This window comes from Colobus angolensis, unplaced genomic scaffold (assembly GCF_000951035.1).
Source record: "Colobus angolensis palliatus isolate OR3802 unplaced genomic scaffold, Cang.pa_1.0 Scaffold105, whole genome shotgun sequence".
In the NCBI taxonomy this organism is placed as follows: Eukaryota; Metazoa; Chordata; class Mammalia; order Primates; family Cercopithecidae; genus Colobus; species Colobus angolensis.
In genome coordinates, this window is record NW_012111475.1 from 1,947,827 (window position 1) to 1,963,855 (window position 16,029).

The 16,029-nt window shown below is 40.8% G+C and overlaps 1 protein-coding gene and 1 long non-coding RNA gene across 5 annotated transcripts; one reads left to right on the forward strand and one right to left on the reverse strand.

Moving 5' to 3' along the window:
* TREML1 (triggering receptor expressed on myeloid cells-like 1) lies at positions 1–5,099 on the forward strand. Of its 3 annotated transcripts, XM_011944074.1 has the most exons (6): positions 1–98; positions 254–586; positions 2,973–3,075; positions 3,454–3,542; positions 4,048–4,100; positions 4,443–5,099. In XM_011944074.1, exons 1-6 carry the CDS (start codon positions 56–58, stop codon positions 4,755–4,757), a joined length of 936 nt encoding a protein of 311 aa, XP_011799464.1. In that variant the 5' UTR covers positions 1–55; the 3' UTR covers positions 4,758–5,099. The 3 variants fall into 3 exon arrangements, with proteins under 3 accessions (XP_011799464.1, XP_011799478.1, XP_011799472.1); XM_011944088.1 differs by lacking the exon at positions 4,048–4,100; XM_011944082.1 differs by lacking the exon at positions 254–586.
* An 8,713-nt stretch (positions 5,100–13,812) lies between these two features.
* Positions 13,813–15,900, reverse strand: LOC105513246. 2 transcript variants are annotated; one of them, XR_001001973.1, is made up of 2 exons: positions 14,435–14,713; positions 13,813–14,045 (listed from the first exon to the last, which is right to left on the reverse strand). It is a non-coding gene; the product is annotated as an uncharacterized LOC105513246 (long non-coding RNA). The 2 variants fall into 2 exon arrangements; XR_001001974.1 differs by having other exon boundaries at positions 13,822–14,045; positions 14,571–15,900.
* Positions 15,901–16,029: the final 129 nt, after the last annotated feature.

Genomic DNA, 16,029 nt, shown 5'->3' on the forward strand with positions numbered 1-16,029 from the left:
GAATGCTGTGTCAGTCCCCAGGCAAGCCCAGGAGTTGACATTTCTCTGCCCAGCCATGGGCCCCAACCTGCTCTTGCTGCTGCTCCTGGGACTAGAAGGTAAGGTTCAGGAGGAGCTGCAGCTCCGGGCCCCATGTGCTCAGCCCCATGCCCAGGAGTAAAGTGTTATTGTGAATGCCACACCCATACCAGCAGCTGGGCTGGGAGGTGCTCCCAGCTCCGGCCCACAATTTCCACCTCCTTTCCTTCCCCAGGTCAGGGCATAGTTGGCAGCCTCCCCGAGGTGCTGCAGGCACCCGTGGGAAGCTCCATTCTGGTGCAGTGCCACTACAGGCTCCAGGATGTCAAGGCTCAGAAGGTGTGGTGCCGGTTCTCGCCGGAGGGGTGCCAGCCCCTAGTGTCCTCAGCTGTGGATCGCAGAGCTCCAGCGGGCAGGCGTACGTTTCTCACAGACCTGGGTGGGGGCCTGCTGCAGGTGGAAATGGTTACCCTGCAGGAGGAGGATGCTGGCGAGTATGGCTGCATGGTGGATGGGGCCAGGGGGCCCCAGATTTTGCATAGAGTCTCTCTGAACATACTGCCCCCAGGTGAGTTATCCTAGGTCAGCTACCACCCCTTGGACCTACCCTCCCCACCCCCACCTATTGCCAGGGCTCTTGGGTTCTTGAGGAGTGGGGGCCCCTGGGGAGGAGGCATTCCGAGGAGATATCCTCTTGACAGCTCTGCAGGGAGCGGAAACCAAACTGGGTGGGAAGTCTGAGATAAATCAGCTGAAAACCATCCCCATCTCCCTTCCACACTAGTGTGCTTCCCAACAGGAAGGCGTGTCCTTCCCACCCCAGGGACTTGGCCTCTTCTTCCAGCATTTTCAACATACTTGATGCTAATTTATTTTTTAATTAGAAATATTTTAAACAATGTTGAATCTGAGTATATAAAACCAGAATTAATTTTTGTAGCTTTCAGTGTTTTATTCCTGTAACAGTGGGCTTGACGGCTTAAGAATTATGGAATTCATACCTTATTTAATTTTATAAGTCTTCACAGGGCATCTAGTATGTCTCACCTACAAGTGGGTACATTCAGTACCTGAACTACTTCAACTCCTTTCGTTTTAAAAATGGAAAAAGTGTCATTAATATTTTAAGCCAATATTCTTGACCCTATTTTCAGTATTAAAGACATTGTTTTTGCAGGTTTCATTCCCAGAGCCCATAACTTTTCTAGTATACAAGCATTTATTAAAATTTTAAAATATTAAAATGTTGGGTTTTTTTAAAGAAAGATAGGATGTTCTAAAAATAAAGTTCTGGAGGGAAAATGGTCAGCTACCTCAGGCACAGACAGCCACTCCTTTTCTTTTATGGAACTGGACATTTTTTCACCTTTAAGTCTTCCTTTTCTCAAGTATTTTATGCCCAATCCCCAAATAATAAAATTAAGTAGAGCATTTTCCCTTCCCTTGTTTTTTGTTTTGTTTCATTTTGTTTTGTTTGAGACAGGGTCTCACTCTGTTGCCCAGGCTGGACTGCAATGGCAGTATTGGCTCACTGCAACCTTGGACTCCCGGGTTCAAGTGATTCTTGTGTCTCAGCCTCCCGAGTAGCTTGGGACTACAGGTGCCTGCCACCATGCCTGGCTAATTTTTGTATTTTTAGTGGAGACGGGGTTTTATCATGTTGGCCAGGCTGGTCTTGAACTCCTGACCTCAAGTGATCCGCCCGCCTTGGCCTCCCAAAGTGCTGGGATTACAGGCATGAGCCACCGCCCCAGCCCCTTCCCTTGTTTTTTTCCCTCTAAATAAGAGGGTAGACTATGTTGTCATTAGAATCCTTCTCATCTCAAGCCCGTGGTTATTGTCTTATAAATATGTTGTTAATCCTTGTCATTCTTTGCCCTCCTCATTCCTTGACACATTGAGTTACTAAATTCAGGTTCTAACTCCCTAAAAAGCAAATTGTGACAAGATGAGCCTCTCTGGGAGGAGGGTCAGGGAGGCAGGGACCTGGGCCCCTGACCTGCTGCTATGGGGCAGTTGCTGTGGAGAATGATTTTCAGGCAGGCAGGTGGTGCATAGCATCCAGAGATGATGTGGCTTGCAGCTCAGGCAAGCATTTAGCTTCAGAGAAGGTGGTCAAAGGCAGCCTAATAGGCACCAGGAGGGCAGGACATGTGCCACAGCAGCCCCAGTTCCTGGTGTGGCATAGGATGGGGAGTAGGAATGGTTAATCTCTCAAGAACAAGGCAAGGCCCCATTCCAGTTGGTCTGAAAGGACTGGCTAGGTTCCTAAGACAAGTGTCCAGGCCCAGAGAAACCAACCCCAAGTCCTGCAGCCAGAAGTCAATTACATCCTATGGGTGACAGAAGCCTTGTCTTCAAACTGAGTCTCAGGATCCCAGCAAGGCTCTCAGCAAGGGTCAGTTGGTTAGTGTTGCATCACATGAGGGCTCACCCAGATTTCCTTCAGTCCTGAGGGCAGAGCTTGGGCTGGGGTTGCAGGGTTGCAGGTATGTGAGGAGACCCCATTTAAGACCCATGAGAGCCAGGAGCTATGTCACCCTGAGGATGAGAACTGGAGAAACCTATTCAGGTGGGAAGGAGAGGTGGGTGCAGATCATCCAGTAGGTGTTTTTACATGGACTGAACAGCTTGATAAGGCCAAAGGGGTGAGGGGTAGAGCAGGTAAAAGGGAAGAAATGCAGCGGGAAGATGGGGGAGCTGGTGGTACAGGGAAAAGTGGGTGTAGTCACAACCAGGTAAAGACATAAAAAGCCAGTGCCATTTCCTGACCTCTGGAATGACAGGCCCCTAAAGAACATCCCATCCTCCCCTTTCTGTGTTTCTTCCTGGGGTCCTCTCCTTCCTTGGCTCCACTCCTCCAGTCCCTCAGAACTCAACAGGATATTGAAGCCTGCCCACATGGGCATACACTCATTAAATGTTTCCTTCTGACTCCGTTCCTGGCCTGACAGAGGACGAAGAAGAGATCCATAAGATTGGCAGTCTGGCTGAGAATGCATTCTCAGACCCTGCAGGCAGTGCCAACCCCTTGGAACCCAGCCAGGATGAGAAGAGGTACTGACAAGATTGGATTTGGGAGGCCAGGAAAAGGGTGGTGGTGGAGACAATGACTTGTTTAGAGCTCCAAACTAAATTGAAGGGGAAAACCTATGATTCTTCCCACCTCTGGGGAACTTATGGACGGACGGACAGACAGACAGATACATACTTCTCTGTCCTGGTTCAGCAATGGTCCCTTCATGCTGGTGAATCTTCAGCCAGGACACCTTAATGAGTCCCTCTTCTGCCCTGCCTCAGTCAGCCCTCCTCATTCTATTCCATCTCCCTCTCCCAATCGAGAATGTAACCCTTCTGTGGCTGCTCCAGGGCTCCTGGCCAGCAGCTCCCCACAGGCTTCAGGTCTGAGCCTGCCTATCCCTTTCTGTTCCTCAGCATCCCCTTGATCTGGGGTGCTGTGCTCCTGGTAGGCCTGCTGGTGGCAGCGGTGGTGCTGTTTGCTGTGATGGCCAAGAGGAAAAAAGGTAAGTGGCTATCTTCCTATCTCAGCCTGGCCCTACTATTCCTGTATCAACCAGTTGTGTAGATAAGGCCAGGAGTCTAGGTCCAATCCCCCTACAAATGGATTTAGCTGGGCTTAAGTCTCAAGGCCCCCATATCCTAGAATTCGCAGGGCTGAGGGATGGAGGGGAGGGAAGGAGATTCAATGGGAGCAGCCTGCGGAAAGACAGGAATTAGAAAGGGTGGGGCAATGCAATGGCAGGAAAGGCGTTGCAGAAGGTGGGGAAAGGGTTTCGGGAGGTAGGCTGAGTGCTGAGGTGGGTTGAAGGGAGCTCTGGAAACCATAAGTGGGTGGGGAGATTTCCAGCAGGCTGGGGAGATGGAAGGGGTAAAGGTTTGGTGGTGGGAGTGGGGAAGGTGAGTCTGCAGTAGTGAAGAGGTTTCAGAGGCTTCTGAAGGAAGGGAGTGAGGGAAGGGCTCTGAGCCAGCCCCGGAAGCAGACTATGCTGCTGTTGTCTGTTCTGCCAGGGAACAGGCTTGGTGTCAGTGGCCGATTCCTGAGCAGCAGAGTTTCAGGCATGGTAAGAAGCCTCTGCAGGCCCGCAGCCAAATTCCCCAGACTTTCCATTCATCACACTCACTGAGAGGTCCTAGGATGATGGGGTGGAGAAAGGACTGGGACCTAGCTGGGGTCAAAACCCTCTTCTTAAATGCTATAAACTTGACACTAATGGTCTCCCTTGGCATCCCACCTTCTCAGACTTGGGGAGAAACTTGGGGCTTGAAAATCTTCACAATGAAGCCCTTTTGCCCACTGACATACTCAGGATTCAAGAGATAGATCTAGTGTGGTCCTGGGCTTCCCACCAAAGGGAGATCTGGGGCAGAGGGAGGCATTCCTGATTTGCCTGCTTTTGTTTCAGAATCCCTCCTCAGTGGTCCACCACGTCAGTAACTCTGGACTGGCTGCTGAATTGCCTTTGGATGTACCACACGTTAGACTTGACTCACCACCTTCATTTGACAATACCACCTACACCAGCCTACCTCTTGATCCCCCATCAGGAAAACCATCACTCCCAGCTCCATCCTCATTGCCCCCTCTACCTCCTAAGGTCCTGGTCTGCTCCAAGCCTGTGACATATGCCACAGTCATCTTCCCGGGAGGGAACAAGGGTGGAGGGGCCTCCTGTGGGCCAGCCCAGAATCCACCTAACAATCAGACTCCATCCAGCTAAACTCATCACACTGTAAACTCATGAGGACCATCCCTAGGGGTTCTGTGCATCCATCCAGCCAGCTCATGCCCTAGGATCCTTAGGATATCTGAGCAACCAGGGACTTTAAGATCTAATCCAATGTCCTAACTTTACTGTCAAGGAAAGTGATGCTCAGATATGACTGAGATGTCTTGGGGAAGACCTCCCTGCACCCCACCTCCCCCATTGGTTCTTCTGCCATTACACACTGGGCTAAATAAATCCTAATAATGATGTGCAAACTCTTAATGGCTGAATGCGAAAGGAAACTGCCCAAGTGTGACTAATTGCTTGGCCTGTGAATGGAAAAGACTCTGGTCTGAATTTTGTGCTGTATGATCTCCTATCTCTTGTCAATGGGGAAATGGTTTCCTTCCCTGGTCAGAACACTACAATGCAGTTTGATTCAAGGGATGCTGAAAAGTCTTCTTCAAAAGTTTTTTTTGCTTCTCTCATGATGCCTCCAAGTACAGATTCATTTGCTTGAGTTAAGGAAGCTCTTCTCCTTTCTGCTCTGCACCTTGTGAATATGTGACATGATGCGACACCATATGATGGGGTGGGGGTGGTGATAGGTTAATGATAGTTAAGAGAGACCCAGGACAAATGGTGTGTGAGAAATGGGACTGAAAGGAAACAGGAACAAGGACAGAAATGGAAATAGACACCAAGTCTGTTCCTTGGCAGGACACAGGATTTTCAAGCACTAGAAGACCTTTACAGACATCAGTCTTACCAGAGCTGGCTGTCTCTTAAATAGGTGGTCATCTAGTAGCACTGTTTCCCTTGGTCTAAACTCTGGAGCCTGGGAAGGGCCCCATGGAGAAACGAACTGAGGGGAGGGAAAAAGGAATGGTAAAGGAATGGCCATGGTCAAGTGTAAATGAAAGCTAGTCCAGGCTAGGGGTGAAAGAGCCTTTAAGGACTTGCCAGAATTTCTTCTGAAACTGTTCAATTTGAAAATATAGTCATCCCTCCATATCCATGGGTTCTGTATCCAGAGATTTAAGCAAGTGTGGATCAAAAATATTGAAAAAAAATATTAGATATTTCTTTAAATATTAGAAAAAAATGGTTATATCTGTACTTAACATGTACAGACTTTTTCCTTGTCATTATTCCCTATACAATACAGTATAACAACTATTTACATAACATTTATATTGTATTAGGTATTTTAAGTAATCTAGAGATGATTTAAAGTATATGAGGAGATGTGTGGTTATATGCAAACACTACACCATTTTATACAAGGGACTTGAGCATCCACAGATTTTGGTATCTACAAGGGTCCTAGAACTAATCCCCCGCAGATACTGAGGGATGTATGTATTTGCCCATATTGGGATGAAATGCTCAGTAACCCAGTCTTGTTACAATCACAAATAGCTAGGCATAAAGAGGTTTTCGCCATCTGGAGGGGCCCTAAGCTTGGCCTAAGCACCTCAGGAAGAAGGACAAGTGGTGTGCCCTGGGCTCCAATTTGCCCACCAATCAATTAATGACTAGGGACTGCCTGCTGGGGAGTGGTGAGGTGGCAGAAAAAAGGGCAGAATAAAGACTAAAAAGAACTCTCTGGAAAAACTCACCATGGTCTGAATATATTTAGAACTTTTTAGAACATGTCAGAAGTAAAAAGTGTATTTTTACTTCTGAGTTCAAAGGAAAATACTAAGAAAAATAACAATCAATTGAGCGGTAAGGAAGAGGAAATATAAAAATTCCATCATTGATCATGATAGGAAGTCTATGAATACTAACCAAAGTCATAGTTGTAAAAGTAACTTCTAAGATGAAAATACTGCCATTCTAAATTTTATAATAAGAAACACATGCAATATAAAGCAAAGCAAAGCAAATGCAGGCAACATGGTGAGATGATCTCCTCATATCAGAACCTTTGGAGTTCAGTTAAAGAAATACTCAGAGGAAAATTCACACTCTTAACAATTAAGCATCTTACTCAAAAAGTTAATTTTATTTTATTTTATTTTATTTTATTTATTTATTTATTTGAGATAGAGTCTCACTCTGTTGCCCAGGCTGGAGTGCAGTGGCCGGATCTCAGCTCACTGCAAGCTCCGCCTTCCGGGTTCACGCCATTCTCCTGCCTCAGCCTCCCGAGTAGCTGGGACTACAGGCGCCCATCACCTTGCCCGGCTCGTTTTTTGTATTTTTTTAGTAGAGACGGGGTTTCACCGTGTTAGCCAGGATGGTCTCGATCTCCTGACCTCGTGATCCACCCGCCTAGGCCTCCCAAAGTGCTGGGATTACAGGCTTGAGCCACCGAAGTTAATTTTAAAAGAGAAAAATGATATAACTAATACATAAAAGAACAGCTTCTTTAAAATAAAATGAAATTAAAGAGACACTATTAGGCAACTTAAGAGTGAAATAAAAAATGACAAAGGAGAAATAACACAAAGACAATGAAAAATGTAATGAGAGTATTTTGTGTCGAAGCTGGGAGTATTGATGGAATGGGAATGATGACAAAGGGATCTGAAATAACTTTTCTGATTGAAATGTTCTCTATCATGACTGTGCTAGTGATTACACAGGTATATATATTTGTCAAAAACCTATCGCTAAAATGGGTACATTTTCCTAAATGTAAATACTATTTTGATAAAATTGGCCTAAAAAATAGTTGAAAGACTGTTGAGAAATAGTTAAAATAATTTTAGAGAGAAAAGAGCCCTTTCAAGAATGAACCAAACTCAGAAGCCATAAAATAACTCATATATTAAAACTGATACATGCCAGAGTAAGAACCTGTGAAAACTCTCTCCTCCAAAAAGCAACAAGAAGGCCGGGCGTGGTGGTTCATGTCTGTAATCCCAGCACTTTGGGAGGCTGGGACAGGTGGGTCACCTGAGGCCAGGAGTTCGAGACCAGCCTGGCCAACATGGTGAAACCCCATCTCTACTAAAAATACAAAGATTTGCCGGGTGTGGTGATGCATGCCTGTAATTCCAGCTATTCAGGAGTCTGAGGCAGGAGAATTGCATGAACCCGGGCAGTGGAGGTTGCAGTGAGCTGAGATTGTGCCATTGCGCTCCAGCCTGGGTGACAGTGCAAGACTCTCTCAAAAAACAAAAAACAACAACAACAAAAAAAACAGCAACAGGAAACAAGAAAACTGGCAAATATATTCAGAATCAACTTTTTCAGAACTCTGGAAATTAACCAAAGACTTGCATCAATAGAGGGAATGTTTACTTAGGAAAAATGTCTTCCTCCCTATCTATCTGATTTAAAAGAGAACTTCGTAGATTAACAATTATAAATCTAAAGTTAAAATTATCTATTTAACACAACATTTAACACAACAGAAGGTAGTTGATGAAGAGAGGCAAAAAGACATAAGACAAATAGAAAACAAATAAAATGGCAGGCATAAATCTACCTTTATAGTAATTACATTAAATGTAAATGGATTAAACATTCTAATTAAAAGGCAGAAATTGGCAGAATGGATTAAAAATATATGATCCAACTACATGCTGCCTATAGGAGAAAAACTTTAGATTAAAAAACACAAGTTGGTTGAAAGTGAAAGAAAGTAAAAACATATACCATGAAAACTAGCTAAAGAGAGCTGGAATGACTATACAAATATCAGGCAAAATAAAGTTAAGACTTAAAATTGTTACTAGAGATAAAAAGGACATCATAATGACAAGAAAGTCAATCCATCAAGAAGATACTACAATTATAAATATATATGCACCTAACTATAGGGTTTCAAAAAATGTGAGGCAAAAACTGACAATTAAAGGAAGAAATAGAAAATTAAAGAGTAATAGTTGGAGACTTCAATATCTCACTTTAAAAAATGGATAGAACAAGTAGACAGAAAATCAGCAAGGAAACAGTAGACATGAACAACTCTATAAATCAACTAGACCTAACAGACAGTTATAAAACACTCCACCCAACAGCAGTAGAATACATATTCCTCTCAAGTGTACATGCAGCATTCTCTAGGATACACGATATATTAGACCATAAACAAGTATCCATAAATTTAAAAGGACTGAAATTAGACAAAGTATGTTCTCTTACCATAATGAAAAAAAATTAGAAATTAGTAACAGAGGTAAATTTTAGAAATGCATAAATATGTAGAAATTAAACAACATACTTCTAAATGACAGCTGTGTTAAAGAAGAAATCACAAGGGAAATTAGAAACACTTTGAGATAAAAATATAAACACAATATACCAAAACTTATGGGATGCAGCAAGATCAGTGCTTAGAATGAAACTTATAGCTTTAATCACCTACATTAAAGAAGAAGATCTCAAAACAGCAACCTAATCTTTTACCTGAAGCAACTAGACTGAAGAGTAAGCTAAAATCAAAGCAAGCAGAAGGAAGAAAATAATAAAAATTAGAACAGAAATGAATGAAATGAAATAGAGAACAGAAAAATAATAGAGAAAAATCAACACCACCAAGAGTTGGTTCTTTGAAAAGATCAACAAAATTGATAAACCTTTTTAAGCTACACTAGCCAAGAAAAAAAAAAAAAAAGACTCAAATCACTAAAATACAGAATGAAATTGGAGGGACAACTACTGGCATTAAGAAATGAAAAAGGATTATAAAGGAATACTATGAGCAATTCTATATCAACAAATTAAGATAACCTAGGTGAAATGAACAAATTCCTAGAAAGACACAAATTACTGAAACTGACTCAAGAAGAAATAAAAAATTGAATAGATCTATAACAAGTAAAGAGGTTAAATTATTAATAAAGAAAAAAACTCACAACGAGAAGCCCAGGCCCAGATGGCTTCACTGGTGAATACTACTAAATATTTAAAGAATTTTAAAACCTACCCTTTACAAATTATTCTAAAAAATAAATGACAAGGGAATTCTTCCTAACTCATTCTGTGAGGCCAGTATTACCTTAATCCAAAAAACAGACAAAGAAATCACAAGAAAAAACAAAAACAAAAACACTACAGACCAACATCCTTTATCAATGGAGATGTAAAAATCTTCAACAAAATACTAACAAATAGAATATAGTAACAAATAAAAAGCATTATACACCATGACAAAGTGGGATTTATCCCAGGAATGCAAAGTTGATTTCACATATAAAAATCAGTCAATGTGATATTATACCATATTAATAGAACAAAGGACAAAAACCACATGGTCACCTCAGCAGATGCCAAAAAAGCATTTGACAAAATCTGACACCATATCATGTCAAAAATGCTCAACAAATAGGAATAGAAGGGAATTTCCTCAAGATGATAAAGGCCATCTATCAAAAGCATACAGCACACTTAAAGGTGAAAGACTGAAATCTTTCCCCCCAAGACTGGGAATAAGACAGGAATATTCACTCTTTGCCACATTTATTCAACATTGTACTAAAGGTTCTAAGAAAGAGAAATTAGGGAGGAAAAAGAAATAAAAGGATTCCAGATTAGAAAGAAAGAAAAGCATCTATTTTTAGATGACATGATCTTGCATATGTAAAATCCTAAGGAATCTAAAAAAAAAATTTAGAGCTAGTAAGTTCAGCAAAGTTCCAGGATGCAAAATCAATACACATTATGTAACTTGTCTGAGAAAAAAAGAAAACTATATATACACAAAAATCAGTTGTATTTCTATATATACTTGCAATGAACAATTCAAACATGAAATTTAGAAAACAATTCTATTTATAATAGTATCAAGAAGAATATGATATTTAGGCATAAATGTAACAAAAGAAGTCTAATATTTATACATTAAAATGACAAAACATTATTGAAATAAATTAAAGAAGATCTAAATATATGGAAAAGATATCACAGTTTCATGGATCAGAGGACTTAGTATTGTTAAGATGGAAATTCTTCCCAAATTAATCTATAGATTTGATGCAATCCCTATCAAAATTACAGTTGTCCTTTTGGCAGAAATCAACAAGCCAATCCTAAAATTCATATGTAGATGCAAAGGACCCAGAATAGCCAAAACAATTTTGCAGAAGAAGAATAAAGTTGAAGGATTCACACTTCCTGATTGTAAAACTTACTATAAAGCTACAATAATCAAGACCGTATGGTACTGGCATAAGGATAGACATATAGACCAACAGAATAAATGGAGAGGCCAGAAATAAACCCATTCATTTCAGATCAACTGATTTTCAACAAGGGCGTCAAGACAATTAAATGAGTGAAATAATATTTTGCTTAAAAACAAATGGTGCTAGGACAACTGGATAGCCACATGCAAAAGCATGATTTTGTAACATGACCTCACATGATATACAAAAATTATCTCAAAATAAATTGAAGACCTACATGTAAAAGCCAAAATAAAAAGTTGATTTTTCTCTCCTAGAAGAAAACATGAGTAAATCTTTGTGACCTCAGATTAGTTGATAGTTTCTTAGATATGACACTTAAAGCACAAAGATCCAAACTAAAAAACAGATACATTGACTTCATCAAAATTAAAAACTTTCATTTTGCAAAATGATTTTGTCATGAAAGTGGAAAGACAACTTACAGAATTGGAGAAAATATTTGCAAATCAAATCCAATAAGGGTCCAGTATGCAGAATATATTTTTAAAACTCATAAAATGCAGCAATAAAAGGCAAAAACTCCAATTAAAAAATGGGCATATAATTTGAATAGACATTCTCCAAGAAGATATACTAGTGTCCAGTAAGCTCATGAAAAGATGCTCAACATCATTAGTTACTAAGGAAATATAAATCAACATCATAAGATACAACTTCATACCCACTAGGATAGCTATAATAAAAAAGGCAAACAAAAGCAAGTGTTGGCTAGGCTGTGGAAATTGCTGGCAAAAATGTAAAACGGTACAGAGGCTTTGGAGAACAGTTTGACAGTTCCTCAAAAAGTTAAACACAGAATTTCTGTATGACCTGGAAATTCCTGGAAATGCCAAGATAGGTATATACTCAAGAGAATTGAAAGCCTATGTTCACACGAAAACTTGTACATGAATGTTTACCATAGCATTATTTATAACAATAGTTAAAAACTGGAAACAACCTAAGTGTCCACCAACTGATGAACAGATAAATAAAATGTGGCATCATGTGCCACAATGTGGTACAATGGAATGTTACCTGGCCATAAAAAGTAACCCTACACCATAAATAAACCATGAAAACATTATGCTAACTGAAAGAAAAAGCCATGTATAATAATTCCATTTATATGAAATGTCCAGAATAGGCCAATCTTTAAAGACAGAAAATATATTAGTGGTTACAAAGATTGGGGAAAGAAGAAATGGGGAGTGACTCCTAATGGGACCAGAGTTCCTTTCTGGGGTGATAAAAATGTTCTGGAATTAGATAGTGGTGATGATTGTACAGTCTTACAAATATACTAAAAAGCACCGAATTGTATACCTTAAAAGGGTGAATTTTTTCTCAATAAAAAAAGTGCCAAAAGGGAATGCCAAAAAAAAAAAAAAGGATGAAGTACTGCAGGGTGTTATTACCTATCACCACCATTTGTGGGAAAGAAGGATGCAGTAACTATATACTACTGCTTACATGTGCATAGAACAATTTTGCTAGGGTACACAAGGAAGTGGTAACACTGATTATCTCTGGGGAGGGCAACTGGTGTCTGGAAGACAGAGATGGGAAAGAGTTTTTCACTCTTATACACTTGTTTCTTTTGAATTTTCTACCACATAAATGTAACATCTACTTTTAAATATAAAAGCTGAACCAATAATAATGGCTACCAGTCACTGAGTGCTTACTATATGTCAGGTGCTTTATAATCATTTAATCTTCACATTGACAGTCTTTTGTCCTATTTTTAGGAAAGAGGATATTTTATCTCCATCTACAGAAAAGGAAACTGAGACATATAGAAGGATAAATTATATACCCAAATGAATGCAGCTAATAAGCAGCAGAGTTAGAATTTCAACCGAGCCTATCTGGTTCCAGAGTCCTTTTCTGGATTGCTACCCTATATTACCTACCAGAAATTTAAAGGAATGAGGGAGGAGGACAGAAAGTGGGTGAGAAGAAGAAAGGAAGGAGTAAGATGGGAGGAATCCAAGAGGGAAGATGAAGGGAATAGAGGGACAGGAAAAAGAAAGGTAGCAAGAGGGAGAAAAGTGGAAGAAGGAAATGTATAGATTAGATTGCATGATTTAAAGGGTAAGTGCAGGCCTCGCTTTCATAAACATCTCCCTTCCTGTCCTTAAAGTTCTGATCTTGGCCATTTGAAGAGAATAGTAAAGACTGGGTACAGGAAAGCTTAGTTCCCATGAAAGCCTGCATAGCCTAGCATAATCTCTGGAATCAAATCTGAGTTAGAAGCTCAGCTCTATCATTTTGTGCCTATGTTTGTTGGGGTAAACTCTTTTTAGGCTTCCATTTCTTCATCTGTAACATGGGATAATAATAGTACTTGACTCACAGAATTGATATAGGATTTAAACAGTGTATTTCAAGCACAAGTAAGTAAATAACGAATTGCAGCTATCATAACATTAGCAAATCCACCCTATGGACACTAGATGATTGAGTTACAAAGTGTAAGAAATCAGCGGGAAGGTCATACTCAGCGGAAGAAACACCCTCAAATAGATAAAGGCCAAAGATGGCAACTCCAAAGAGAAGAAAAAGGGAGAAAGCTAAAGTTACACATACTCTGGCAACTTCGCAATTTTACCTGGGAATGCCCAAATCACACAGCACAAAGGAGAAATGGATTCCCATAACCCTTTGTACTTCTCAAAGACTCCTTGACTTCTTAGGAGCCCATTACCATATCTGTGCCAAAAGAGGGCAACACCAAGGCACTCGCACTACCAGCCCTCCTTAAGTAATGGCGATTTCTTTATTAGGGTCATAGTTTTTCATCTGCTAATGGATCTCACCTTACAAAAGATGGAATCAGTTCATCTTAAAGCCTTCCAGGCCTCCCGTCTACTCCTGGTTTTAACTTCTGGTAGAGTTGTGCTAATGACTTTTAAGAGTTAAAAAAAATCTAAGTGGTATGTTTTAGAAAAAAATAGTCTTTTATTTTGATAAACGTATAGAGAGCAGTAACTATAAAGGCGAGGATACTTAATATGTACACTATATATTTAAAAGGAGAATCTGGGGCATTTCCTTGTGTTATATACAATAAGAGAATCATGGTCCCTTCAGGTTATTGTTCTTTTAACACATACATCTTGAGTTTCTTCTGCATCCTTATTCTCCTTGACATCAGCCACTCTGTTAAATCCTGAAAGAAGGAACATAAAGAATGTGATAAATACAAAGAATGTCCTCAGCAATTACAAAGTTAAATAGCGGCCCTGGGAAAGAAGGAGATTTGCAGGGCTCTGAGGAAAGGAACTATATTCTTTCCTCTCCTTTTCTTGCCTAATGTTATCATTCATAGACATTACATTGTGACTTCTAAGACCTTTTTCTCTCCTTAGTGACCATCCAATTATTCCAAGGAAACAACCCAATTGCTTTGGCTAAAAGCAAGGAAGAACTTTCTATGCCTAAGGGTTACCGATACTGAAACAAAGAGCTGAGAGAAGCTGAAGAAACTGCTGTTTAACAAAAGAAGGGATTCCTATCTGTCCAGGTAGGGCCTAGCATTAGGAAGAGGATTATACTTACCTCTGGAGCAAGGACTAACTCCTTACATCTGTGTATCCCTTTTTACTTCAGAAGTGCAGCCTTTGACTGCTCATGAGTAAGAATCTGAGACTGTCTTTATGTCTCTCACACAAGGGTTCCAGGAAGAAATGCTTACTCTGTATTCCTAAATTTCTTTTCTACAAGTTATTTTCCTGCAGAAATTCTCCTTTTATCCAAATCCTGGTCAAGCAAGTGTCAAAAGGTCTGATGCTGTTAGTCAGGGACATGAATTCTCTCTTTTCACATCTCATTACAGAGGCCTTAAGCTCAGATACCCACTGGTGATAGACAGCGCAGGTCACACATCGAGAGAAGAACTTCTTAAAGTATTGAAAGGAAAGGAAGGTCCATTAGCTCTGGGATTAGTGCTTCATTCTCCTAACATACCACTTCATCAGAACTTACAAAGGTCCTCATTCAGCATATTCACTCATGGCTGAGGGAACAGGGAGGAGTTACTGATGGCAAAATAGGCTGCAAAACTGGTTTTGGGATACAGAGGAATTGCAATGTGTTTTAGACTCAGAAAGGCTGTAGGGAGATGTGTCAAATTACAGACTGACCCATAGAGTACAGGTTCACTGAGCAAGGCTAAATGTTAATATTTTAATGATACTGGGTAGTAGCTGGCAAAGGTGGAAAGAAACCCAGTCCAGAACTAGATGCAATAATATCTGGAAGGATACATAAGGTAGGTGGAAATTTTCTAGGTGGAGAAACAAAGGATTCAAAGAGTAAAGGGAGACAGAGCCAGTAAAAGGGAAAACAAGGAAGAGATGCAGGTGGTAGAAAGAGCATCATAGGGTAGAACTAAGTGAATTAGGTGTTAGTTGAAGGACAGCTGAGAAACAGGTACCTCAAGGGTTTGGCTGCGAAGCTCTAGAGGAATATGCATGAAGATACCCTCTGGTATTTTCTGTAACATTAGCACATGGCACTCTAGGAATCGGACAAAGCCATGTGCACCAAATAGTGAAGCATTGGTTCTTTTCACCAACTGGCAAGCCTTGGAGAAATAGTGCTCAAACAGGTCCCACTGTGATTCCTGGGCAAACCTGGAGGGAAAGAGTAATAGCTCTCAGCAATATCCGCTGCTTACCAACCATGACTTTTGCTTAAAATCGTCACTTCTTTAAGGCTCTAAGACCTTCTGGACAGTCAGAATTGTGATGCTAGAAAGTGATCAAGGCTACTAACTCACATACAAGGAAACTTAAAAAGAGACCAATTATATTCAGCCTTGCTATGGGTCACTCTAGCAGTTAAGTATAACCCTAAATGTAACCCTTGACCTACAGGCCAAAACCTGTTAAAGGGCAAGAGCCCTTTTAATAAGATGGGAGGGTATGGGAGGTGAATGGTCTTTAAAAGTTGGTTACAGATGTTCAACAGTCCTGTCAGGTGGGGAGAGACAGCTTAAATGACTTAAATGTCTATCCTTTTCCACAACCCTTGAGTAAGACATTACCACATGGCCAGGGAGGAGTGGACCCCCAGCATGACATTGCTCTGAGAGGTCAGAACACGGCTGTGCTCGTAGATTTGAATGAAATGCAGACACTCACTAAAGGGCC